This window comes from Dipodomys merriami, unplaced genomic scaffold (genome assembly GCF_024711535.1).
Source record: "Dipodomys merriami isolate MVZ:Mamm:240054 unplaced genomic scaffold, mDipMer1.0.p SCAF_7, whole genome shotgun sequence".
In the NCBI taxonomy this organism is placed as follows: domain Eukaryota; kingdom Metazoa; phylum Chordata; class Mammalia; order Rodentia; family Heteromyidae; genus Dipodomys; species Dipodomys merriami.
This window is the reverse complement of record NW_027206290.1, coordinates 34,662,236-34,689,310: the sequence shown is the minus strand read 5'-3', so window position 1 is coordinate 34,689,310 and position 27,075 is coordinate 34,662,236. Positions and strand designations below refer to the sequence as shown.

Below are 27,075 nucleotides of genomic sequence, written 5' to 3'. Positions count from 1 at the left end.
AGGAAGGGAGAGAGAGAGGGAGAGAGGGAGGGAGGGAGGAAAAAGTGTTCTAATATAAACAAAGATGAGCTATTCTTCAGTAACAGTTTTTTACCCAATTATTCTCAAGGTTGAGATAAGAAAACAAAAGAGATAATAGGTATTTTTCATAGAAGAAAGTTATGTCAGTGCTCATGTACAAGATATAGGGGTTTCATTTAAAAGCCAAACGCTTTTTTTTAAAAAACACTTGTCCCAATTTCATAAAGTAATAATTTCACTATAGAACTTTTCCCCTCTTTCAGAATTTTCCAACAATTTAAAATATCATATCACAGACTTGTGAGTTCATTCCCAAACTATTCTTTTTTTTTTGGGGGGGGGTCTGGTTGTGGGGCCTGAACTCTGGGCCTGGGTGCTGTCCCTCAGCTCTTCAGCTCAAGGCTAGTGCTCTACCACTTGAGCCACAATGCCACTTCTGGCTTTTTTTTTCCTGCTTATGTGGTGCTGAGGAATTGAACCCAGAGACTCATGGGTGCAAGGAAAACACTTCTACCATTGAGCCACCTTCCCAGCCCCCAAACTATTCTTTTATACTTTACATTTTATAGACTGGCAACATCTCAGGCACTAAACAATTGTCTGAATTTTGACCACACAACAGAGAAGAGATGGACAAAATACTTATGAAATAAAGCTGGAAATCATTGTGACTACAGAATATTAAAATAAATAAATGTTATTTCTGTTAATATTTTGATGATAAAGTCTTCTTGTAAATACAACATTACATGGTTTGAAGGGGTAATCTGTTTGGAAATGAACTCTCAAGAAAAGTACTCCACCCTAATAGAGACTGTCTTTAACAATAATTGGTTATTGTAACTTGCCAATGAAACATCTCTCTCCAAAAGGACCTGCTGAATGAACATGCTGAGAAGTAGGTCTTTTAATTCCTTGTGGATTCTCCTCAGAGCCATACATAGTAAGGAGATAGTGGTGGTAGCCTCCAAGGTGTAGACAGGAGAGGGAAATGTAAGGAAAAGCAATCTTTTCTGCCAAACTAAAATGTCTACATCTTGTAGTAAGTCACTCTCATTCTGTACTATTTCTTGGTACTGTTGTTTCCTGGAATTATTTGCTTCTTAACTTCAACTGTAATTACCATGTATGTTTGTAATCAGTCAGCCATGTGAAGGGTATGAGTCCATACCAATGGAGTTAAAGAATACACCCTCAACAGGTGGCAGTGGCTCACGCCTGAAATCCTAGCTATTTCAGGAGGCTGAGATCTGAGGATAGCGGTTTGAAGCCAGCCTGGGCAGGAAAAGTCTGTGACACCATCTCCAATTAACCACCAGAAAACTGGAAGGAGCACTGTGGCTCAAGTGGTAGAGTGCTAGCCTTGAGCTGAAGAGCTCAGAGACAGAGCCCAGGCCCAGAGTTCAAGCCCCACAACCAAAAAAAAAAAAAAAAAAAAAAAAAAAAGCACCCGCCCTCCTCCACCTTGAGTGTGAACTTTCCACTGACTTTACCTACCTCCTCCAAATGTAAACATTAGCAGCCCGTTCCCAAACCAGCAGTGATGAGATAGACACCCTTTGAAGATGGGAACTTTTTACCAATGGACATAGTGCTTTTTAACTTCCTTGTTTTACCCTATCACTAGTAACCAATTGTAAAAATGTAAGCCTACTCCTTAATAACAAGAAGGAGCAAAGTCATGCCTTAGGCTGGGATAAAAACAAATTGCCAGCCTAGCTCTGGAAAGAGTGGTGTTAGCACATCCTTCTGAGGGGAAGTAAAATGCCTTGACAAAATCTCCAGTTTGTTTCCAACAGAAAGGACAAGGAGGCCTGAGGCACCTGGCCAGAGCTCACTCAGCTTCTGGAGTTGCTGCAGCAACTGCTGGAGGTGGTGGCCTCTTTACTGCTGCCCTAGCAGCTGACTGTGCCTAGGCATAGTATTTTAAAAAGGGTGTGACTCTAAACAATTATATTATATATATACTTAAATACTCCAGTAATGTTAATTTCATATGCCCTATTGTGTTTTATCCCTAAAATAGGAAGGAAAACATTTAATTTTTTTTTTTTTTTTTTGGTCAGTCATGGGGCCTGAACTCTGGGCCTGAGCGTTGTCCCTCAGCTCTTCAGCTCAAGGCTAGCGCTCTACCACTTGAGCCATAGCTCACCACTTCTGGCTTCTTCTGCTTACATGGTGCTAAGGAACTGAACCCAGGGCCTCATTCATTCAAGGCAAGCACTCTACCACTGAACTACCTTCCCAGCCTGAAAACATTTGAATTTATGCATATAACCAATGAAAATTAATCATTTCACCTGCATAAAAGAAGAAATAAGAATACTGAACCTTTGCAAGACTCAAAATTTCACTTTTACATTAGTAATATGTGTAATAAGAAGGCTGGAGATGTGGCTCCAAGGGTAGAGTACTAACCATAAATGGAAAAAATGGAAAAAAAAGATTTGAAAACCACCTGTAAAGGACTAAGGCTCATGACACTTCACTGTCATGTTCCACGCCATAGGTTCAATCCCTAGCACAGCACAGAAGTAAATATACACTTAAGCATGCGCATGCTTGCACACATACATACATACACACAGTATTATAGCAAAATTTTTGTAAAGTGTATTGAAAAAATAGAATTTTTACATTACACTTAATAACAACGCCAGAGTATACTGACCCAAACCTTTCTTTAATGAGCCAATTGGGTAAATGATTTACTTTGTTTAGCTTTCAGGAGTCAATTTCCTTCCCTTCCCCTTTCCCTTTCCCTTTCCTTTCTGGCTCTTTTCCCGACTCTTTCATTCCTTTCCTCTCCCTCCCTTCCGCCTGGTACTGATGTTTGGGGCCTTTTGCTTGGGCATGACTGGTACCCTACCACTCCAAGCACATACCCAACCCAGGCTGGCTTTGAACTATAATCTTCCAGGTTTCAGCCTCTTGGTAGCTAGGATTACAGCTGTTAACCATCATTGCCTGCAGAATTCATTTCTTGACCTTAACTCACAACATTTCTTAAAAGTTATGCTTCTCTCCCAGTCATTGCTTTTTTGTTCAAGGCTGGCCTTTTACCACTTGAGCCACAGCGCCACTTCTGCCTTTTTTCTTTTTGCTTATGTGGTGCTGAGGAATCGAACCCAGGGCCTCACGCATGCAAGGCAAGCGCTCTACCACTGAACCACCTTCCCAGCCCCAACATCTACAATCTTAAGTGTTCATTTAAGTGATACATCAAAGTCATTATTTAACAGAAGACAAATTTTAAAACATTGGTTCAGTCCCAGTGAAGATATAAAAAAGTTAAACACTAGCATAAACATAAAATGGTTATTGCCACCAGTGATTCACTCCTATAATCTTGCTCATGCCTGTAATCCTAGCTAGTCAGGGGGCTGAGATCTGGGGATCCCAGTCTGAAGCCAGCCTGGGTAGATAAGTTCATGACTTTTTTTTTAATCAGTCATGGGTTTTGATCAGGGCTTGGGCCCTGTCCCTTAGCTTTTTTGCTCAAGGCTCCAGTTGTCATAGCTCCAGTTCTGGTTTTCAGGTGGTTAATTGGAGATAAGAGTCTGAGGGACTTTCTTGTCCAGGATGGCTTTGAATCGCAGTCCTCAGACCTCAATCTCCTGAGTAGCTAGGATTACAAACTTGAGCCACCAGTGCCTAGCTCATGAGACTCTTATTCCAACTAACCAGCAAAAACCTGGAATTAGAGACATGGCTCAAATGGTAGAACTAAGAGTAAAAAAGTTGAGTGAGAACCTTGAGTTCAAGCCCCAGTACAGGCACAAAAAAGAACTACAAAAGTAAAAAAAAGGGGCTGGGAAGGTGGCTCAGTGGTAGAGCACTTGCCTTGCATGCATGAGGCCCTGGGTTCAATTCCTCAGCACCACATAAGCAGAAAAAGCTGGAAGTGGCGCTGTGGCTCAAGTGGTAGAGCACTACTAGCCTTGAGCTGAAGAGATGAGGGACAGTGCCCAGGCCCAGAGTTCAGGCTGCATGACCAGCAAAAAAAAAAAGAATATTCTAATGAGGGGTGGGAAGGCTCAGTGGTAGAGCACTTGCCTTGCATGCATGAGGCCCTGGGTTCAATTCCTCAGCACCACATAACAAAAAAGCCGGAAGTGGCGCTGTGGCTCAAGTGGTAGAGTGCTAGCCTTGAGCTGAAGAGCTGAGGGACAGCGCCCAGGACCAGAGTTCAGGCCCCACGACCGGACCCCCCCCCCAAAAAAAAAGCGTGTTAAGAATATTCTAATGAGTCAGAAAATATTCAAATCAGTAAAAAGATCACATAGCCATTTTTTGTTGCTTAGGAATTCAAATGTATGAAATACTACCAGATATGAATTGTGGGGGAGGGGGGGGAGGCGAGGGGGATAGTTGGAACTAGGTCAAGGAATTAAGGAAAAGAACACACCAATCCCTTGAGATTAAGAATGCCTAGGGCTGGGAAGGTGGCTCAGTGGTAGAGTGCTTGCCTTGCAATGCATGAGGCCCTGGGTTCAATTCCCCAGCACCACATAAGCAAAAAGAAAAAAGCCGGAAGTGGCGCTGTGGCTCAAGTGGTAGAGCACTAGCCTTGAGCTGAAGAGCTGAGGGACAGCGCCCAGGCCCAGAGTTCAGGCCCCACAACTGGACCCCCCCCCAAAAAAAAGAATGCCTGAGAATAATGATGAAGATGTCAAGTTCAAAAAGGTAGGATTATACTGTATCCATAAACTTCTTTGCTAAATGGCAACTCCTTTGTACAACTACTTAAATATAGTAAAAAAAAAAAAAAAAGAAAGAAAGAAAGAAAAAGAAAAAGAAAAGGTAGAGTTAGCAGTGAGAGCTCAGGCTAAATAGAAACAGAAGCAGTGGGAAACAATGATTTTCTCTTTCAAAGCCGATGGCTCATGCCTGTAATCCTAGCTACTCAGATACATTATGTGATCTTACTATGTGAGAACCACATAGTGACTACTTCCAGAATGGTTAAAGTGAGGGTGTGGTGTGAAACTTTGAGTTTATTTTAAAGGTAGGGCCAGGATTTACTAAAAAATAGCAGAAATAACATTCAAGTTTTTGACTCAAGCAGAGTACTAAATAAAGATGCTATTAAATAAGATAGGAAAAACTACCTACAGAATGCAAAAATTTAAGACAAAAGCATTTCCTTCCAGCTCTGCAAAAACTCCCTGCTGTTTATGTGACAGGGTGTTAACCTCTATATTAAAAAAAAAAAAAAGTCCACTCACTGCTATTACCCAAAGACCTTACTTGGTCTTGGTGACACGTATCTATTCTTAAGGAAAATGCCACCAAAAATTTTAGAGCCAGAGTGTCGGTGGCTCATACCTATAATCCTAGCTACTTAGGAGGCTGAGATCTGAGTATCATGGTTCAAAGCCAACTCAGAGACTCTTACCTTTAATTAACCACTCAAAAACCAGAAATAGCACTGTGGCTCAAGTGGTAGAATGTTAGCCTTGAGCACAAAGAGGCTCATGGACAAAGCCCAAGAGGAGTTCAAGCCCTACGACCACCACCACCAACAACAAAAAACAGAAGTAGTGCAGTGGTTCAAGTACTAGATCGCTAGCCTTAAGCACAAAAAGGCTCAGGGACAATGTCTAGGCCCTGAGTTCAAGGTCTCCTCCAAAAAAAAAAACCCACAAAAATATTTATGTGCAACTGTAAAAAAAAAAAAAAAGATAAACTTTATATACTACTTAAAATTTAGTAATACAGCAATACAGTAATAAAGCTCATAGTAAACCAGCTAGAATGTGGAAAGGAAGAAGCTGGAGACAAAAACAAGAATGTTGCGAGAAGTAATTCAAGAATTCAAAAGCTGCTGAATCCAATAGCTAGGATATGGAAACAACCCAGATGCCCCACCACAGATTGTGGTATCTATACACAATGGAATATTATGCAGCCATTAGAAATGACAAAATAATAGCATTTGCAGGGAAATGGATGGAGCTAGAAGGAATCATGTTGAGCAAGGTAAGCCAAGAGCGAAGAGACAAACGGTACATGGTCTCCCTGATAAGTGGATGCTAAATCCAAAATGTTAGGTGATACGACAAAACCAACAGGACTTAAGAAACAAAGAACTCCCACTCATCTGGTCGAACCACTACTAAATATCCCCATGCTGCTGATCACATGTATGGTGTATAACATGTGAACACTGTTATATGTTATAGACTGTGATAGACAATTTGCTCCAGGAAAGTTAGAATGAAGTTGTGACTTTAAATGAGCATCATTGAGGGGGGACCAAGATGGCGACGGGGCAGTAGGGAAACGCCACAGCTCTCTCCAACCAAAAAGAGAGTTCGAGTTCCAACGCTTAATCTCCCCAAGAGACCGACAACAACAAAAAGACGAACACTCAGAGAAAAACCAGAGGCGGAGAATAACAAAAAAGAAAGAGGAAAAGAATTTCAAAACAGAAAAAAGCGAAGACCCCTCCCCCAACCTTTACTGGCCGCGCGGCAGCGCGCCAAGCCGCCGGCCAGCCGGCCCGGCGGGGGCTGTGGGAGCCCCAGAGAAACAGCAGAGACACAGGGGGCCACTTTCAGAACATCAGAGAGGCTCCATCCCTCCAAAGCCGCTCGGCATCAGCAGAGTGACAAAAGGACCTGCGGCAGACCACCCGGCCCGCCTGATCGCGATCGCAACGATCCAGCACTCTCCACCCGAGCAGAGAGGTTCCATCCCGCCAAAGCGGCTCGGCGCGACAAAGGGTCCTGTCTGCAGACCACCCGCCCGCCCGATCACGATCGCAACAACCCGGCGGAGTCACTTGGGCCCCAGAGGTACCGAGAAGAAGCTGCCTGAGCGTGGACACTCTTGACCCAACAGCTTCGACAGAGGCAGAGACAGAAAAGAATCACACAGAGCCACCACCGCCCAACCCAGCCCGGATTGCAACAACAACTGACGACCTACACCACACAGAAACAACCAGCTCCAGGGTGAGTACCCCACAGGGGAAGTGTATCCCTCAAGGGAGACCAGAGCTGGAGGGAATCCCCAGACCCTGACCTAGACTCCCTACCCCAGCACCCGGACCACAGGACCCACTAAAACTGGGAACTGTTTGAGAGCTCCACCAGCCCGTGGAGCACACTCAGCTGGCCAGGCTAGAGCAAGAGCACCCCTGGAAGGGAGCTTAAATGCCCAAGCCAGGAACAGCGCCCCTGGGTCAAGACTACCAACAGTAGAAGAAATTTGAACTGTGTCCCCCAGGCTGTATAACCTAGGGGGTATACACATCAGCACAGGCCTAACAAGCGCGCTCCAGGCTGGGGCCGGAACCAAGCCCGGGGATCCGGCGCCTGAACAACACAACCAACTCCTCCCAATTGAAGTAAAAAGCTGAGCATACGCCTCAACAGAGGGGAGAAAACCAGGAAACAACACTCCCCCGGGAAGCACGCCTGTGACAACAAAAGACCTGGAGGCCCAGGACAAGAGAAGCCCTAACCCCACCAAAACTCCACCCATATACCCTAGACTGGGAATTGGGCAACACAGGCTGCCAGCACCTGATAGTAAACAGGAGCTCAGACTGTTAAGGCGGCTCAGCAATAGAGTGATAGTCTTGGATGTATGAGGCCCTGCATCTGATTCCTCAGCATCACAAAAGCAAAAAGGGTCAGAAGTGGTGCTGTGGCTCAAACGGTAGGGTGCCAGCCTTGAGCTGAAAAAGCTGAGGGACAGCACCCAAACCTAGAGTTCAAGCCCACAACCAGCCCAAAACAAATAAACAAAAACACATCAGGAGCCCATAGCAGACTCCAGCATTTGGGAGAGTGCATCCAGAGCATCTGTTCTTCACAAGAGCACCCGTAGGAGCAAACACAAGCAGTCTAGGCTGCTCAACCCTTCCAAAGGCGGGAACTGTCAGCAATCTACAGCAGAGAGCTGAGAATCCTAAGTAAGTCAGAATAGCAGCTGGAAATAGGCTCCCAACAGAACCCAGATCAGGCACAGACTCTCTCTACCAATACAGAATCAGCAACCAAGCAAAGACAGACACACCAAAACAAAATTGAAGAGCAGTCTCCTGAACCTCCATGCGAAAATCACAGAGAAAAATCACAAGGTTTACTACCACCCAGGACAGCAAGCTCACCCCAAAAGCCAGCAGCCACACAGGGGAGAGCCCCAGTGGGAGCAAAGCAGGAATGGAAGACAAAGGCTACTTCCAAGGGTTGCTGGAGGCAATGACTCAAGAAATAAAGCGAGAAATTTATCAGAAATTGAAAGAGCACAAGGATGAACTATCCAAAGAGATACAGGGTATCAAACAAGAGATGCATGCAAAAATAGAAGCTGCACAAACCTCAATAAGAAGTGAGATAAACGCCAAATTAGAGGTAATGCATACCTCATTGAGAGGTGAGATCAGTACTCTGAGAACCAACATTGAATCCATAAAGGGATCCATTTCCTCCATGCAAACCACAATAGAAGCCACTGTCAACAGAGTGAATGAAATGGAAGGTCGAGTGTCAGATACAGAAGACAGAATACACCAACTGGACCAAAAAGTGACAGATATGGAAAAATTACTCAAATTAAACCAAAGGGATATTCAAGAGCAAGCAGATAATGCTAAAAAATTTAACCTTCGTATAATTGGAGTGGACGAAGGTGAGGAATTCCAGAGCAAGGGAATGCAACACCTATTTAACAAGATAATCAATGAAAATTTTCCCCACCTCAAAAACGACCATCTTAACTACATCACAAAAGCTTATCGAACACCCAACAAGCAAGACCCAAGGAGAAACACTTCTAGACACATTATAGTAAAAATGATAGATCTGAATAATAAGGAAACAATCCTGCATGCAGCAAAAATGAAGAAGGAGCTATACTACAATGGGAAAAAAATAAGAATTACTGCAGATCTCTCCACACAAACAATGAATGCAAGAAAAGCCTGGGAAAGCACCATACGAGCCCTGAAAGCCAATAACTGCCAACCCAGACTGATCTACCCGGCAAAGCTAGCATTCACATTTGATGGAGAACTGAAAACTTTTAATAGCAAAGAAAAACTAAATGAATTCATAAACATTAAGCCAGCATTACAAAGAATTCTAAGAGGGGGGACACAACCTGAAGAAAGCAGCCAGGAACTGGGGCCTGCCCCAAACAGGCATTACTCAAAGTCTAACTGAGCAAGCACAGGAGGAAAGGAAAAAAGAAAAACTTAGGAAAACGGAATGGCAGGGACAACAATGCATCTCTCTATACTTTCTCTTAATATAAATGGGCTGAATTCGCCAATTAAAAGAAAACGAACTGAGGACTGGATAAGAAAACAAGACCCATCCATCTGTTGCCTTCAGGAGACCCACCTCTCAGCCAAACATACAAACAAACTCAGAGTGAAGGGGTGGAAAAGGATCTACCAATCAAACGCCCCCAGTAAGAAAGCAGGTGTAGCTATCCTGATATCTGACAAAATAAACTTTTCATTAAAATCAGTACAGAAAGACAAGGACGGACACTACATATTAATAAAGGGAACAATCCAAGAGGAGGATATAACCATCATCAACTTATATGCCCCAAATATTGGTGCACCCAGATATGTCAAACAAATGCTCTCAAACTTACAGAATAAAATAGATCCCAATACGATAATACTAGGAGACTTTAACACACCACTCTCACCAAAGGACAGGTCTACCAACCAGAGGATTGGCAAAGAAGCTACCGAATTAAGAGAGGCCATACTGCAAGCGGAATTAACTGACATCTACCGAGTATTTCACCCTAAAACAACACAGTACACATTCTTCTCAGCAGCTCATGGAACTTTCTCCAAAATAGACCATATCATAGTTCATGCAAGGAACTTAAGCAAATACAAAGGGATCGACATAATCCCCTGTATCCTATCTGACCACAGTGGAATCAAGCTAGCTCTCAATAACAAAGCATACCGCAGAAATTTCTCCAATACATGGAAATTGAACAGCACACTCCTTAACAATGCCTGGATAACAGAAGAGATCAGAGAAGAAATAAAGCATTTCCTACAACTCAATGAAAATGAAAACACCTCACAAAGAAACTTGTGGGACACAGCAAAAGCAGTCCTGAGGGGCAAATTTATTGCCCTCAGTGCCCACATCAAGAGAATGGAGACAGACCAAGTAAATAATCTCATGTTGCAATTAAAACAGCTAGAAAAACAGGAAAAAATGGAACCTAAAGCTACTAGAAGAAGCCAGATAACCAAATTAAAAGCAGAGATTAACCAATTAGAAAATCAGAAAACCATAACCAAAATAAACCAAACAAAAAGCTGGTTCTTTGAAAAAATAAACAAAATTGATGGCCCATTGGCTAGATTAATTAAAAAAAGAAGAGAGGAAACCCATATTAATAGGATTAGGGATGCCACGGGAAACATCACCACACGTACCCAAGATATCCAAACAATTCTAACAGACTACTTTCAAAAGCTATACTCTCTAAAGGAAGAAAATCGGGCAGAAATGGATGCATTTTTAGAGAAATACAAGTTGCCCAAACTGAGCAAAGAAGAAGTTAACCAATTAAATAAGCCAATATCCTATAATGAGATACAGGAAGCTATCAAAAGTCTTCCAACAAAAAAAAGCCCAGGACCAGATGGATTCACAGCAGAATTCTATAAGACCTTTAAACAAGAACTAATACCCATACTCCTCAAGCTCTTCAGAGAAACAGAGAAGGAAGGAGCTATCCCAAACTCATTCTACGAAGCCAATATCACACTCATCCCCAAACCAGGCAAAGACCCAACCAAAAAGGAGAATTACAGGCCAATCTCCTTGATGAACACAGATGCAAAGATCCTTAACAAGATTCTAGCTAACAGAATCCAGAAACACATAAAAAAAATAATTCACTATGACCAGGTAGGCTTCATCCCAGAGACACAGGGATGGTTTAACATACGTAAGTCAATAAATGTAATCCAACATATCAACAGAGCCAAGGTCAAGAATCACATGATTATCGCTACAGATGCAGAAAAGGCCTTTGACAAAATTCAACATTCATTCATGCTAAAAGCTCTGGAGAAAATAGGAATAGAAGGAACATTTCTAAAAACAATAAAAGCCATTTATGACAGACCAATAGCCAATATTATACTTAATGGGGAAAAGCTACAACCAATTCTCCTAAAATCAGGAACAAGGCAAGGATGCCCACTGTCTCCACTCCTCTTCAATATAGTCCTAGAACCCTTAGCCAGGGCAATAAGGCAAGAAAAAGACATTAAAGGGATCCTCATAGGAAAAGAAGAAGTTAAACTATCCCTTTTTGCAGACGACATGATACTATACCTCCACGATCCCAAAAACTCCATCCCCAAACTCTTAGAAATCATAAATCACTTTGGCAAAATAGCAGGATACAAAATAAACCCACAAAAATCAGTTGCCTTCCTATACACTGATAATGTACAGGAAGAGAGGGAAATAAAGGGAGCAACCCCATTCACAATAACCTCCCGAAAAATAAAATATTTAGGAATTAACCTAACCAAAGATGTAAAAGAACTATTTAATGAGAACTATAAAAAGTTAAAGAAAGAAATTGCAGAAGACACTAGGAAATGGAAAGACCTCCCATGCTCCTGGATAGGCCGACTTAATATAGTAAAGATGGTAATACTTCCAAAACTAATATACAAATTCAACGCAATTCCTATTAAAATCCCAATGACGTACATCACTGAAATACAGAAAACAGTCCAAAAATTCATATGGAACAACAAAAGACCTAGAATAGCCAAAACAATTCTAGGGGATAAAGACAATATGGGAGGGCTATCCATGCCGAACTTCAAACTCTACTACAGAGCTATAATAACAAAGACAGCATGGTACTGGCACAAAAACAGACCCGAAGACCAATGGAACAGAATAGAAGATCCAGAAATAAATCCACAGGCCTACAGCCAGCTGATATTCGACAAAGGAGCCAAAGACATACAATGGAAGAAACACAGCCTCTTCAACCATTGGTGCTGGGAAAACTGGGCAGCCACATGCAGAAAACTAAAAGTGGACCCCAGCCTATCACCATGCACCAACATCAACTCAAAATGGATTAAAGACCTTAACATTAAACCTGAATCTCTGAAACTACTGCAGGACAGAGTAGGAGAGACACTTGAACTAATAGGCACAGGAAGGAACTTCCTGAACAGAGTCCCAGGGTCACAACAAATTGGAGAGAGACTCGACAAATGGGACTACCTTAAAATAAAAAGCTTCTGCACAGATAAAGCTATCGCAACCAAGCTAGAAAGACAACCAACTAATTGGGAAAAAATATTTACCAGCAATATATCAGACAAGGGGTTAACATCCTGTATATACAGGGAACTCAAGAAACTAATCCCTCCCAAACCCAACACACCAATTACTAAATGGGCAAGGGAACTAAAGAGGGACTTCTCAAATGAAGAAATAAAAATGGCAAAGAAACACATGAGGAAATGTTCATCATCCCTGGTGGTGAAGGAAATGCAAATAAAGACAACCCTGAGATACCACCTTACCCCAGTCAGAATGTCCCACATCCACAAATCAGCCAACGACAAATGCTGGAGGGGATGTGGAGAACGAGGAACGCTATTACACTGCTGGTGGGAATGTACACTCATACAACCACTTTGGAAAGCAGTCTGGAGGGTCCTTAGAAAGCTAAAGATTGACCTCCCTTACGACCCAGTCATACCACTTCTAGGCATCTACCCTGAACAACAGGAACCAATATACAAGGACACATGCACCTCCATGTTTATTGCAGCACTGTTCGCAATAGCTAGGATATGGAAACAACCTAGATGCCCCACCACAGATGAATGGATCCAAAAATTGTGGTATCTATACACAATGGAATATTATGCAGCCATTAGAAATGACAAAATAATGGCATTTGCAGGGAAATGGATGGAGCTAGAAGGAATCATGTTGAGCGAGGTAAGCCAAGAACGAAGAGACAAACAGTACATGGTCTCCCTGATAAGTGGATGATGAATCCAAAATGTTAGGTGATATGACAAAACTAACAGGACTTAAGAAACAAAGAACTCCCACTCATCTGGTTGAACCACTACTAAATATCCCCATGCTGCTGATCACATATATGGTATATAACATATGAGCACCGTTATATATTACAGACTGTGATAGACAATTTGCTCCAGGAAAGTTAGAATGAACTTGTGACTTTAAATGAGCATCATTATTCCACAATACTGTGAATTTCCGGAAATTAAGTAATCACTTAATCACGATCAAAAAAAAAAAAAAAAAAAAAAAAAAGAACCTTGGGGAAGGGAGGGAGGGAGGGGATGGTAGGGGGAAAACAATGGAGGGGGTAACAATGTTCAAGAGGAAGTGGAAGTGTACTCATTACCTCACTCATGTAACTGTAACCCTCTGTATAGTATCTCTACAATAAAAAAAAAATTAAAAAAAAAAAAAAAAAAATAAAGAGACTTGTACACTGAAAAAAAAAAAAAAAAAAAAAAAATAAATGAGCATCATTATTCCACAATACTGTGAAATTCGGGAAATTATGTAATCACTTAATCACAATAAAAAAAAAAAAAAAACCAAACCTTGGGGAAGGTAGGGAGAGAAGGGATGGTAGGGGGAAAACAATGGAGGGGGTAACAATGCTCAATAGGAAGTGTACTCATTACCTTACTCATGTAACTGTAACCCTCTGTATAGTATCTTTACAATAAAAAAAAAGCTGCTGAATGAAGACAATAGTAAAAGGAGTATGAACAAGTTAGCAATATTCTTAAGTGAAAAGTTTATATTTTATTTATAGATGCATAGAAAAAATACAAAAGGTAATATTGGCTACTTCTCAAGAAAACAAGGGAGACTGGAAAAGGGGTAGGAAGGGCCTTTTTACTCATGTCTTTACAATTTTAATTTTAATAATGTGATTATATATCTAATGTTTTTTAATGAATGAAAATGGAGCAACAAAATCTGATGACAAGAAGGAAGAGATTATGGGACTTAAATACTGAACAAACATGAGAGGAGATGCTAATGGTGAAATAAATGACAACAAATACTTTTCATTAGAGGCTTTGCAAGGCTCCTTGCAAATAAATAAATAAATGAGTGACTTTGGTATCAATAATGCTCTATAGCTTTAGGGAAGCTATAGGAAAATGCTTCTGGGGTACTGAATGTTCACGGCAGTGGAGTAAAAAGAGCATCCGTGATAGGAACAGGTGCTCAGACACTGAAGCATTAAGACACCCAAAGTATACACCCATTCTAAATATAATACTTATAGAGTACCAGAAATATTTGGGAGAAGGTGTATTTTAGAAGATGAAAGAGCAATGAGAAACATGAAACCTAATGAAGTTGTGATCTCTTTCATAACAGTAAGTCTGTGCCTCACTGTATGCTATGTTGAGCACCAAGACAAAAAGACACAGTTCCATTTACCAAGGAACTCAGTCTTGTTATCAAGGCAATCATAGGGAAAACCTCTTAGAGCCAGGAGCTGGTGGCTCATGTCTGTACTCCCTGCTACTCAGGAGGCTAAACTCTGAGGATCACAAGTTTGAGGCCAGCCTGGACAGAAAAAAATCTGTGAACTTTATCTCCAATAAACCACTCAGAAAAAACTGGAAGTGGCACTGTGGCTCAAATGGTAGGACACTAACCTTGAGCACAAAGGCTTGGAGACCAACAGTGCCTAGGCCCTGAATTCAAGCCCTAGCACCAGCAAAAAAACAAACAAACAAAAACTCTTTAAGTATTCTAATGTTTCAACTTTTAATACAGGGTTTCTTTATTAGATTTTGAAAAGGCTCATTAAACTTTACTGGGACAGTGTGATTTAATTTCCTCTATTTTAGAAGAAACTATGATCCATCTATAGATTTTAAGTAATCTTCCCCAAATTACATAGGTGGCTAGACACATAGCAGGTAGGGCCCAAATCTCCTAAATTGTTTAAATTCTCGATCATGGTATATGAACAATATCGTGTAGTTAATTGAAAAATAAAATAATAAATAAAGCTGAGTGTCAGTGGTTCCACTCCTGTAATTTTAGCTGCTCAGGAGACTAAGATACAGATAATGTTGGTTTGAAGACAATCAGAGCAATAAAGGTTGGAGACAGTACATATACAAACAACCAGCAAAGAGCCTGTTGCAGGTAGGACTCAAGCACCAGCTATGCAACTATGCCTAAGAAATTCAAGGCTCTGAGTTCAAACCATAATACTACTAAAAACCAAACAAACCAAAGAAAACCCAAACAAAGCAACCTAGGGTCTTAGTTTTGTGACTCATTATGTTTAGCATTAAGGCTAGCTTTAGTAAGATAACATTCTAGATGAAATTGTGGCATACCTATACTCTTAACAAGAGTCCGTACCTGCTTGGGTTTTGTGCTCTGTCCAAGATTTTAAAACAAACTATGCCGGGCGCTGGTGGCTCACGCCTGTAATCCTAACTACTCAGGAGGCTGAGATCTGAGGATCGCGGTTCAAAGCCAGCCCGGGCAGGAGAGACTGTGAGACTCCTATCTCCAATAAACCACAGAAAACCAGAAGTGTAGCTCAAGTGGCAGAGCGCTCACCTTGAGCTGAAGAGCTGAGGGACAGCGCCCAGGCCCAGAGTTCAAGCTCCACGACCGACAAAAAAATAAAAAAAATAAAAAAATAAAACAAACTGTACGAACAGAGCAGCAAAGCAAACTAAAAACAAGTGTAGACACAGAATGATAATATGAATGGTAATAGATTCCTTGCTGGAAAAATGGACATAATAAATAAGCTTCAGGGCTTATTTCATTCTACAAGTGCAATATGTAAGTTAAGGATGCATACATAATTAAGGAAGTCCGAGCTGAAAGTGTAATAGTTTCATGGCTCAATTAGCACCTTCAAATTCGAGCATCATTTACAATATTTTCTACATCCTTATAAATCTATTTCTCAAAAAACTGCCTTAGGGGGCTGGGAAGGTGGCTCAGTGATAGAGTGCTTGCCTTGCATGCCTGAGGCCCTGGGTTCAATTCCTCAGCACCACATAAGCAAAAAGAAAAAAGCCGGAAGTGGCACTGTGGCTCAAGTGGTAGAGCTCTCTAGCCTTGAGCTGAAGAGCTGAGGGACAACACCCAGGCCCAGAGTTCAGGCCCCACGACCGGACCCCCCCCCCAAAAAAAAAAAAACCCAAAAGAACAAAACAAAAACTGCCTTACTAATGGTACCAAAGAACTAAATTGTAAAGCAATACATCCACCCACAGTTAAAGTATTTTTGAAGTTGTATACATTGATGTTTGAATTCTCTCTACATTCATTTTTAAAAAGCTGAATCATGAAATAAAAGGTAACAGGTAAGGCAAATAAATTCAACTCATATTTCAAGCTTCCTTGTTAAGAGTATTTTGGTCTTGCTAAACATTTAGAAGAATCTAAAAAGTACCTAGAAAAATGGAGTTTATTCTGAGAAACTCAACTAAAGACTAAAGGCATTTATTTTTTCTTGTTATTACACTCTTCACTTCCTGATTTATTTAGACAGCTCATCATGACCATTTCAGGTAACAAAGCAGAAGTGAAAAAACCCAACTTCCTCTTTATAAAATGTTAAAAACTTAAAAGCTAGGTGCTGGTGGCTCATGCATGTTATCTTAGCTATTCAGAAGGCTAAGATCTGAGAATCACAGTTTGAAGCCAGCCCAGGCAGGAAAGTTCATGAGATTCTAATCTCCAATTAAACATCAAAATTGGAGCTGTAGCTTAAGTGGTAGAACGCTAGCCTTGAGCAAAAGAAGCTCAGAGACAGTGCCCTGGCTATGAGTTCAAGCCCCAGGACCAGACCAAAAAAAAAAAAAAAGGTTAAAAACTTTAGTACTTGGTTAAGAGAATGGATGGATTTACTTGATTTTACAGAAATGCTTGAAAGAAAATCACAAACCATAATCACCAAATTTACCTTAGGGTTTATGGCTTTTTGATACTTATAAAAACCTGGAAAGTTTAGATTTCCCCCCAAAAGAATTCAAAATAGATATTAAGGTACAAAATATTTTGATGTTAAGCCAGGCACCAGTGGCTCACGCCTATAATCCTAGCTACTCAGGAAGCTGAGATCTGAAGATCACGGTTGAAAACCAGCCTGGGCAGGAAAGTCCCTGAGACTCTTATCTCTAATAAACCTAGAAAACCAGAAATGATGCTGTGGCTCAAGTGGTTAGAGCGCTCGCCTTGAGCTGAAGAACAGTGCCCAAGTCCAGAAGAGTTCAAGCCCCAAGACCGACCAAAATATATATTTTGATGTTACACATTAGTAATGGTGCCTCCAGTGTAAACATTTCAAAGGATAAAAAGTCTTATTTAACTGTTACTTGTGGTTTATAAATCCTAAGACATTCATATCAACAACTCTTGGCCTTTTTCAATTCTTAAATTTAGAAGGAATTTTAAAAGGAATTTGAAAGCTTAGTGGAAAAAGAGACAGACAGACAGATAGATAGATAGATATAAAACTAAAGGAGAGGGCTGGGATGTTGGCTCAGTGGTAGAGTGCTTGCCTCCCATGCATGAGGCCGTGGGTTCAAATCCTTAGCACCACATAAGCAGAAAAAAGCCAGAAGTGGCACTGTGGCTCAAGTGGTAGTGCGCTAGCCTTGAGCTGAAGAGCTGAATGACAGTGCCCAGGCCCAGAATTCAACCCCCATAACCAACAAAAACAGAAATAAAAACAAACAAAACTAAAGGAGAACTCAATCTTACAAAGTTAACAGATCCACAGAGAGATCTGAATTGGATTTATCTGTAAGTAGAAGATATTAACAAAATTTTAGTAATCTCAAATCATATGGATTTTATTATGTTAACTATATGTGATTATATACACTAAAAAAAGACAATATGGTTAATCTAAAACCTTGCTAAACATAAATGGAAGTCATCAGCACTTTTTGGCAGATTTACCATGTTTTGCTTATTATATAACTATTAAAATTAAGCAACCTGAGCAGCATGTCCTGTCTCAATCCTACCTACTTAGGAGGCTCAGATTTGAGAATCAATATTCAAAGCAAGTCCAGACAAAGCTGAGAGACGCTCATCTCCAAATAATCAGCAAAAAAGATGGAAATCAATGCTCTACTACTTGAGAGTGACAGAGCACTAGCCAGGAGCAAAAAGACCAGTGGCAATGGAGAGGCCCTGAGTTCAAGCCCCAGTAAAGGCAAACAATAAACACACAAGTAAGAAAATTAAGCAACAAAAATATGGTAAAAGCTAAAAGAAAACTGTTCATAGGTTAATTAAAAACACTATCAATATCAAACATAATTTAATTTGCACTTTAAAATATATTATTGCCAAAGTTTAATTTAAAAAGTATTCTAGTATGGTTCACTTATTCTAATATACTTGTTTATTTGAATGTATTTTTTATTTATTCATATATATATAATATATAAGGTGTATGACTTGAGCACAAAAACTTCAAAGCTTATTTTTCTACATTATGAAACTCTGTTTGGAAACACTTTTGCTTAGAGTAAATGGACTTCTACCTGTAATCCTAGCACTTGGGAGGCTAAGATGAGCGGATAGAGTTCTAAACTAGTCCCAGCTAGCAAGACCCTGTTTTCTAACAAATATTTTATCCCAGGACTTTCACTGTAACTCATCTGAATCATAACCATTTGCTTAAGTATTTTATTATAGTTTACATAGGATGTTTAAGGATAGGGTAAGTTCATATAAGATGACTGTTTTTCGAGCTTTACAACGTCGGTGGGGGGGAAGGGGGGGAAGGAGAAGGATTGGGATTGGGGGGGAGGCTGGGAAGGGATGTGAAGGGTAAACAAAGGAGGAGGCTGCAATGCTTGGTAAGAAATGTATGCATTATCCTGCCCATGTAATTGTAACTCCTCTGTACAGTATGTTCACAAATAAAATAAAATTAAATTAAAAAATAAAGATGTCTGTTTTTCTTCAATCATGTAATATTAATGAGAATTTTCAAATAAGAAAAAAGTGATATTAAAGTGTTCAGTAGCTTTCTGTGAGTTTGTGTGGGTATGCATACACTGAATGTAGATCCTTACATGTTAGGGCAAGCTCTGCCCCTGAGCTACATCCCCAGACAACCTTATTCTGTGGCTTTTAAGGGTCTGGATACTTTTCTCAATATTTCAAAGCAGCGTGTAATGTAGTGTAAGTCAAATTATTCTTACAGAGGACTCCTAGATCCATCATAAATACTTTGTCTCTAGATCTTACAGAACAGTCAATGGTGCATACTTTGTAAAACTACCCTAGAAAACAGAAGACAAAATTCTTGTCGTCTTATAAAAGTTAACAGAATATTCTAATTTCTACAGACACTAAAATTCTTCATTTATTGAGAAGTCTGACAGACTGTTTTAGAAAGGCCAGCAGGTGCCAGTGGCTCATGTCTGAAAGTCTAGCTATTCAGAAGGCTGAGATCCAGTATGGGCAAGAAAGTCTGAGACTCTCATCTCCAATTAACCACCAAAATGCCAGAAGTGGATCTGTGGCTTAAGTGGTTGAGCAAAGCCTTGTGCAAAACAGCTCACAGTACCCAGGTCCTGAGTAGAAGCCCTAGGATTGGCACCGAAGGGGGAAAAATGTATGGAGTTGTCGTTCAAAAAAGGTTATTCACTTAAGTTAGAATATATTCAGAGCTGGGAATGTGGCTTAGTGGTAGTGTGACTGCCTGGCATGCATGAAGCCCTGGGTTTGATTCCTCAGTACCACATAACCAGAAAAGCCAGTAATGGCACTGTGGCTCAAGTAGTAAGAGTGCTAGCCTTGAGCATAAGAAGCTCAGTAACAGTGCCCAGCCGCTGAATTCAAGTCTCAGGACTGGCATTAAAAGAAAAAAAAAAAAAAGAATATGTTCAAAATACATTTTAAATAAATTACATGTGAACTGCATGCTGACAAACCCAACTCTAATCAGACCCCACGAGGGGGGAGGTAGCATCCAAGAAGTGAGGATGCTTCGTCCAGACTTGAGTGTGTTCACATGAGATTTATGTACTAGAAAAAAAGCCTTTCTGAAGTTTAAAAAAAAATCTATTATTTTTATCTGCTAACATGAATCCTGAAACTTTTTTTTAAAATATTGTTGGGGGCTTAGTGGTAGAGCGCTTGCCTCTGGGTTCGAGTCCTCAGTACCACAAAAAAACAGAAAAGGATAGAAGTGGTGCTGTGGCTCAAGTGGTAAAGGACTAGCCTTGAGCATAAGAAGCTCAGGGGCAGTGCCCAGGCCCTGAGTTCAAGCCCCAGGATTGGCAAAAATACATAAATAATCTGTGTATTGGTGAGTGAGTTCAAAAAGATGAAATCACTTAGGGGCTGTTATGTATACACAAACAAATCAAAGGCGCATCTGCAAGGCAAAAGTGGTGATCAAATTCTGAAGCCATATAACCTGCGCCTTAGACATTTATTACAGCAAACCAGCCCCACTGATCGGCGAGAACAGGCGTGAAGGGGACCAGACTCTCCATCAGGGAGTCGTGACAGCAATATCACTTCCTGGGGAAGGAGGAGCAAGAGGGGAAGTTAAGAGGCCACCCTGACCAGGAAGTGACTCGCCCTAAGCTAGCCCCAATCATATCTAAAAACAGGGGGGGGGGGGGGCTGGGGAGCCCCGACAGCCTGAGGCGGCAAAGTAACTGCTGCGAAAGACGTCGCTGAAAATGACAGAAAAAACAAGTCCACGGTCACCACTCCACGGGGGGAAAAGTCTCCTCTCTCTGGCAAGGAAGCCACTACTAGGCTGTGCCTCGGGTCCGGGAGGAAGAGGAGCGTTGAGGCGTGGGGAACTGGGGCCACCCTGAGGCAGAGGGAAGCGTCCCGCCTGCAAACAGCGCGGCCTAGCACGGGCACAGAGCCTCCTTCCTCCTGGGGTCGCGGCCTGGCTTCCCCCTCCGGGTAGGCCGCACTCCTGTCCTGGGTCGGGGGAGGAGGTAAGTGAGAGAGGCGGACCCCCTTACCTTCTCCTCATCCGACACCCGATCCTCGAAGTCGGCCATCTTGGGCTGCTCTGGCCCAGCCCGGCCGCGGGCGCAAGGCATGCTGGGAAGGAGGCTGAGGGATGGAATCACCGCGGGAGGAGGGGTGGGGAGAAGGGGGAGGAGAGGGGACTCACGGGGGGAGGGGGGGCGCGGCGGGAGGAGGAAATCGGAAGGACCCTCCCGGAAACGCGAGATGTGAGGGCGGCCGGCAGCGTCCGCGCCCCTGGGCGCTGCCTTCCGGGGTTTCAAGTATTGTGTCTCTGCCACTGAGTCACTTCCCCTTTCCTCCACCGGGGCCGCGCGTGTCGAATACTGTTGGCGCCTTAAGCCGCGGCGATCTCCATGGCAGCCGAGTCCCAGGCACTAAGAGCTGCTCGGGGCCCTGGAGCGACCCGTGGCTTTTCCAATAGGGTGACCAACGTCCTTCATCTCGTTTGGAAGTAAAACCACCGCGACTCCAGCGTCCCTTCTTAGTCCATTCCCTGCAGAATAGGTGCAGCTACCCGTCCCCGTCCGTTCCCCCCCCCCCCCCGCCCCAACCAAGGCGTAAACAACCCGCCACCTCCGAGGTCTGTCTCCTCGGCTGGGTTCCCAAGAGTCGGCTTTTAACCTAAGGCCAACTTCGGGTCCGCCACGATCCCAGCATTCCCGACTCCCCGTTTCCGGCCCACCTCCGGGCCCCCCCCTCCCCACACTCCCCCAGAGCTGCCGGCGCCTGCGGCAGCGGCAAGATGGCGGACGGCGACGGCTTTGGGGAAGCCGCGGCGGCTGCGGCCTTTTTTCCTGCCTCTGCCCACGGCCTGGGCCCGCCGCTGGGCTGGAAAGAGCGGCTGCGGGCCGGGCTGGCGGGATCTGGGGGCTTTTTGTGGTTCGTGGCGGGGCTGGGGCTGCTTTACGCTCTGAGGGTCCCGTTGAGGCTGTGTGACCACTTGACAGCGGGTGAGAGAGAGAGGCCCAGACCTCCCGGGCGGGGACGGGGCGGGGGGGGCGGCCCAGGAGAGGCGGGAGAGGGGGGACCCAGAGCTGCGCAGGGGGTACATGGTCACTGCCGTCCTGGAGGTCTTCGATGAAAGAGTTGACGGTGCCCGATCCGGTGGGTTCTTTTTCTCTCGGGCCACAGCACCGCAGCTGATTGTCAGAGCTGAGCTGCTGCTGGGCACCGGCTCCTCCCTAAAGGTTTGAAGATCCGCCCTCTCCTCCCTGCCTTTTCGGGTGGGTGGGGGGAAGCCACCTGACCACCGGCCCGCTTCAGGTGGGGGGCCGTGGGGGAGGAGGGCAAAAGATAGCACTCTCAGACCCGGACACGGAGTGCAGAGATAGCCCTAGCCATTTGTAAGATCCTGTGAGAATCCGCCTGCTCAGACCACCCACACCCAGACCACAAAGCTGAGCATGTCTGTGATACGATGATCTCAGAAACGTACCAGGAAATAAGTATCGTTATGTTTAAAAAATACCTGGGAAATAGTTAATTGATAAAAAAGAAAAAATATATATTATTTTTTCGTGATACTATTATCTGTTCTTGTAGGCTTTATCTTGAGTGATAAAATAGACCAGTACAGGGAAGGGAAAGAGAGAGGAGAGAGAAGCTCGGTGTGTTTGTTTTGTGGAGTGCTTGTCATAGAGTCGAGTAAAGACTTTTAATAAGTGTTGAGCCCAGTAGATTCTGCAAATACAGTTGTTTTTTTTTCAGCTGTAGACAGGATGCAGTGGATGACGTCAGAGCCTCTGACAATGTATTTCATTCATACTCAGCAGCAAATTTAGAACACGATGGAAATGTTTCTATTAAGGAATGGCTTTGTCAATACAGTACTTAATTTTTCTTTAGAGAGGAAGGCAATTTTTATTCCATGAAGTGACATGAAACACTGAGATAATGTTCTGAAAAAAAATTGGTAGATAGATACATATAAATTCAGATATAAACACTCTAAAGAGCTAATTTCATATCCATATCAGGTAAACAAAGTGCTTACTGATAGTTTGCATGCTTGCTGAAATGTGCATTAGGCTTATCGTTTATTTTTATTTATTTAGGTAATTTTGAGGTAGAGCCTCAATATGTAGCCCAGACTGGGCCTGACCTTAAAATCTTCCTGCCTCAGCCTCCCAAGTACTGGGATTATAGACATGCACCACCACACTCAACAATCTATTTATTTTTCTACTCAAGTCTACTGGATGCACCATTTAGATGAGAGTAGCTAACTTTCATATAAACATTGGTGCTCCTGGAGTTTGAACTCCAGGCTTCACACTGCTAGACAAATGTTCTAACACTTAATCTCCCACCCTCTACTGCTTTCTAGCTTATTTTTCAGATAGGGTCTTGTGCTTTTGCCTTTTTGCCTAGGCTGGCTTTGGACTATGATCTTTCTACTTATGTCTTTTTGTAGCTGGGATTATAGGTGTAAGCTACCATATCTGGCCTGATTTTTTCTTTTTTTGTGGCACTGAGATTTGAACTCAGAACCTTGTTCTTGTTAGTTAGATACTTTACCATTTGAGCCACATTCCCAGCACAATTCTTTTCTTTTCTCCCTCTCTTTGAAACATTAGGAGAGAGCAACATTTTATTTTTTCTTGCATTATATCATTCTTTACAACTACTCTGAGAAATATTCTAGCACTCCTTTTTTCGGTTTATGTTTTTTACATCAGAAAATGGTAATGATAAGTTTTTTGCTTAAGGTGATACACAAGACCAGTTTTTTTTTAATAATTTTTTTTATTGTAAAGACAAGACCAGTTTTTAAAAGTATTCATGAGATAATTATTTAAAGTGAAGAATGTGATCTAGGATTTCAGTAAGTCAGATACAGGGCTCTATGCCTTTTCTCTTTGAGCTATTTTGCTGATTTACCAAACACACTGTTTGCTTCCCTCAAATTTAAAGTATTGATTTGTATTTCACAAAAGTCATTACAGAATGATTTTAAACTGCTTTTGTAAAAGTATGCTTGTTTAACTTCTTATCTTTATAGACTAATTTGTGACTTGCAAGTTCTTTAGTTTTTAAATTTTCTGTTGAAGAGCAAACTAAATTATCCTCACTCTGGCATTTTCCCTCCTTGCTGGAGATTGAACCTAGTGTGTGTGTGTGCGTGTGTGCGTGTGTGCGTGTGTGCGTGTGTGCGTGTGTGCGTGTGTGTGCGTGTGTGTGTGTGTGTGTGTGTGTGTGTGTGTGTGTGTGTGTGTGTGTTGGTCCTGGCACTTGATCTTGGAGCCTGGACACTGTCCCTGATCATTTTTTGCACAAGGCTAGCACTCTGCCACTTGAGCCACAGCTGCACATCCACCTTTTAGGTGATTAATTGGAGATAAGAGTCTCATGGACTTTCCTGCACAGACTGGCTTCAAACTGCAGTCCTGAGATCTTAGCCTCCAGAGTTGCTAGGGTTATAGGCATCAGCCACTGGTGCCTGGCTTGATTCTTTTCTTATTTAAGTGATCATCAGTATAGAATCCTATATTTACATATGGACATACAGTTTTGTTTTTTGTTTTGTTTTTAGTAGGGTGTTACTGGGGTTTGAATTCTCAGCCTTGTACTACCACTGGAGGCACTTTCGTAGCTTGTGAATATATATATTTATATATATATATGGTATAATGGAAAGTCAGAGTAACCTTTCAAAGAATTTAAAATTCTTCAAATGAATTTTATACTAGATATTAATATAAACAGTTCCTGGTTTAGGAATTTCAAATTTAGAACTTCAAAATGGTGTAAAAGCCATATGCATTCCACAGAAATTTTGAATTTTAATCTTTTCCTGGCTCAGCAGTATAATTTCTCCAATACTGAATAGCAGTAATGAGCTGCTCTCTTCCATTGGGCACAGGATCTAGAGAGTAAGAAAGCAATACTCTACAGTGTCTATATTTGCTAAGCTATGATGTTTGGAAGACTAGAAGTATCATGTGCATTTTTCATGTTTTTTCAACCTATCTTCCTGGGTTTATCAGGATATGATTTCATCATAAAGTCAAGGACCACCTGTACTATTTGTCTCTGCATTAAAAACACCTACATAATTGTAATTTAAGTACTTTAAGTTTGTGTGTGTTTTTTTAACTGTGATGTTTTCTCTTTTAATAGTGACAGGATTTTTAAATTCATTGACACCGAAATTCTATGTGGCACTTACAGGAACATCTTCTTTGATATCAGGACTAATATTTGTAAGTAGTTTCCATTTTCTTCATTTACATTTTGGCTTTTATCTAAAGATCCTTTGTATATTTATAATAATTACAAATACGTATGGATCAGCATTTCCAAATATGTTTGGTATTTGGAAAAAGTTGCTTGGTCAAATAATTTTGGAAACAATCTCTACTTTTACAGATTGGCAGTACTTGTCACCTAGATCATATATTAGGAATAAGTATATATATATATACATACATGTACATATATGAAATGTATGAATGTTTTATTATAGTCAGAGATGGGTTAAGATGTGTTACAACTTAATTCCTGAAATACCTTCATTAATAACAAAAGAATAAAACAGTATACAAGTTAAATTTCTCATTTACTTTGAGGACAAGATGATCTGGGAGGCACATGCCTCTTCTGAAAATGACTAAAATATTGTGAAAAATAAAATTTATGTGTCTGCCCTATAGTTTTTCCAAGCTCCCATTTCTCATCTGTAATGAGAAAATATTCATCTCACATAATATGGGAACATAATGAAATGATGTAAATAAAGTCTTGTAACATGGAAAGTGGTTCAGTGAATATTTAAAAGAATTTTGAGGAGCTGGGAAGGTGGCTCAGTGGACCAGTGTTTGCTTTGCATGCATGAGTCCCTGGGTTCGATTCCTCAGCAGCACATAAGCAGAAAAAGCTGGAATTGGCACTGTGGCTCAAGTGATAGACCGCTAGCCTTGAGCTGAAGAGCTGAGGGAAAGTGCCCAGGCTCAGAATTCTGGCCCCATGACCGACGCACACGCGCACGCACGCACGCGCGCACACACACACACACACACACACACACACACGAATTTTAATTATTATTACTTTGAGAAATCCCATAATAGATGACCTGTGTTAACTGTAATTCAGCTTTTCCTTTAGCGAGATATTACTTTAATATAAAAATATTAAAATTTTGTATAATCCTTACTATCATCTAGTAAGGGAAAATTCCCTACTACAGATTAAAAAAATCTAAAGGAGTATTTATGCCATCCATGGCCAACAGATTTTTCTGTTCTTTTTTTCATCTGTAGGTGGTGCTCTACAGCTTCAGTAGAAATAATAGTATTAGTGTCAGACTTTTTTTTTCCCACAGTTTCACTTTTTAGCCTACAGTGGCTTTGAAGGATTTTCTCATCTGTGCCTCCATGCCTAGCTCTGGACATCTTTTTAATTTCTTTACTACCTGAACCATCAAACCTGTTCACATATACTCACATAAAGTAATATAGTCAGATATAAGTGTTACTGACATATATATGGAGAGCAATCTAATATAAAGATTAGAAACGCCAAAATCAACAAACTAAAATAAGAAACCCAATTCTTTCAGCACATAGTGACAAGAGGATTTTGAATTCAAGGCCAATCTGGGCTATATAGCCAGCCTGTGTCATAGGAAAGACAAAAAGAAACCCTACTCTGCAACATAACATGATTTGAACTACAACTAGTCATTTAAACTTGGAATTTAAATAAGTTGTTAATTAAATGACATAATCTATATAAAGGACTTGACACAATGCTTAGCTCACAGATAGCATTTGATAAATATCAGCAATTATTTATTACCTGTTATGAAGTTGACGTAAGAGTTTTAAAAGCCTTTATTTCATATTTGTTTATAAAGAAAGCACCCACACTTCATATAGTGAAGAGCAGTTTATTATTATCTTTGTGATTATACACTTTGACACTATCCAGGTTTTTTTTTTGGGGGGGGGGGTCCGGTCGTGGGGCCTGAACTCTGGGCCTGGGCGCTGTC

At 41.6% G+C, this 27,075-nt stretch overlaps 2 protein-coding genes across 3 annotated transcripts in view; one reads left to right on the top strand and one right to left on the bottom strand.

Annotated features, from left to right (window-relative positions):
• The window catches only part of Capza1 (capping actin protein of muscle Z-line subunit alpha 1), a 50,051-nt gene extending 28,785 nt beyond the window's left edge, over positions 1-21,266 (bottom strand). The window contains exon 1 of the mRNA XM_070006312.1: positions 21,074-21,266. Coding sequence (XP_069862413.1) covers positions 21,074-21,154 — 81 coding nt within the window. The 5' untranslated portion in view covers positions 21,155-21,266. The remainder of the gene's footprint in view (positions 1-21,073) is intronic.
• A 213-nt stretch (positions 21,267-21,479) lies between these two features.
• The window catches only part of St7l (suppression of tumorigenicity 7 like), a 59,905-nt gene continuing 54,309 nt past the window's right edge, over positions 21,480-27,075 (top strand). Inside the window, exons 1-2 of one of the 2 annotated variants that reach the window (XM_070006309.1) lie at positions 21,480-21,534; positions 25,203-25,285. In XM_070006309.1, coding sequence (XP_069862410.1) covers position 21,534; positions 25,203-25,285 — 84 coding nt within the window. In that variant the 5' untranslated portion in view covers positions 21,480-21,533. Of the gene's footprint in view, positions 21,535-21,664; positions 22,034-25,202; positions 25,286-27,075 lie in introns of those variants that run through there. The other variant, XM_070006308.1, reaches the window with a different exon arrangement.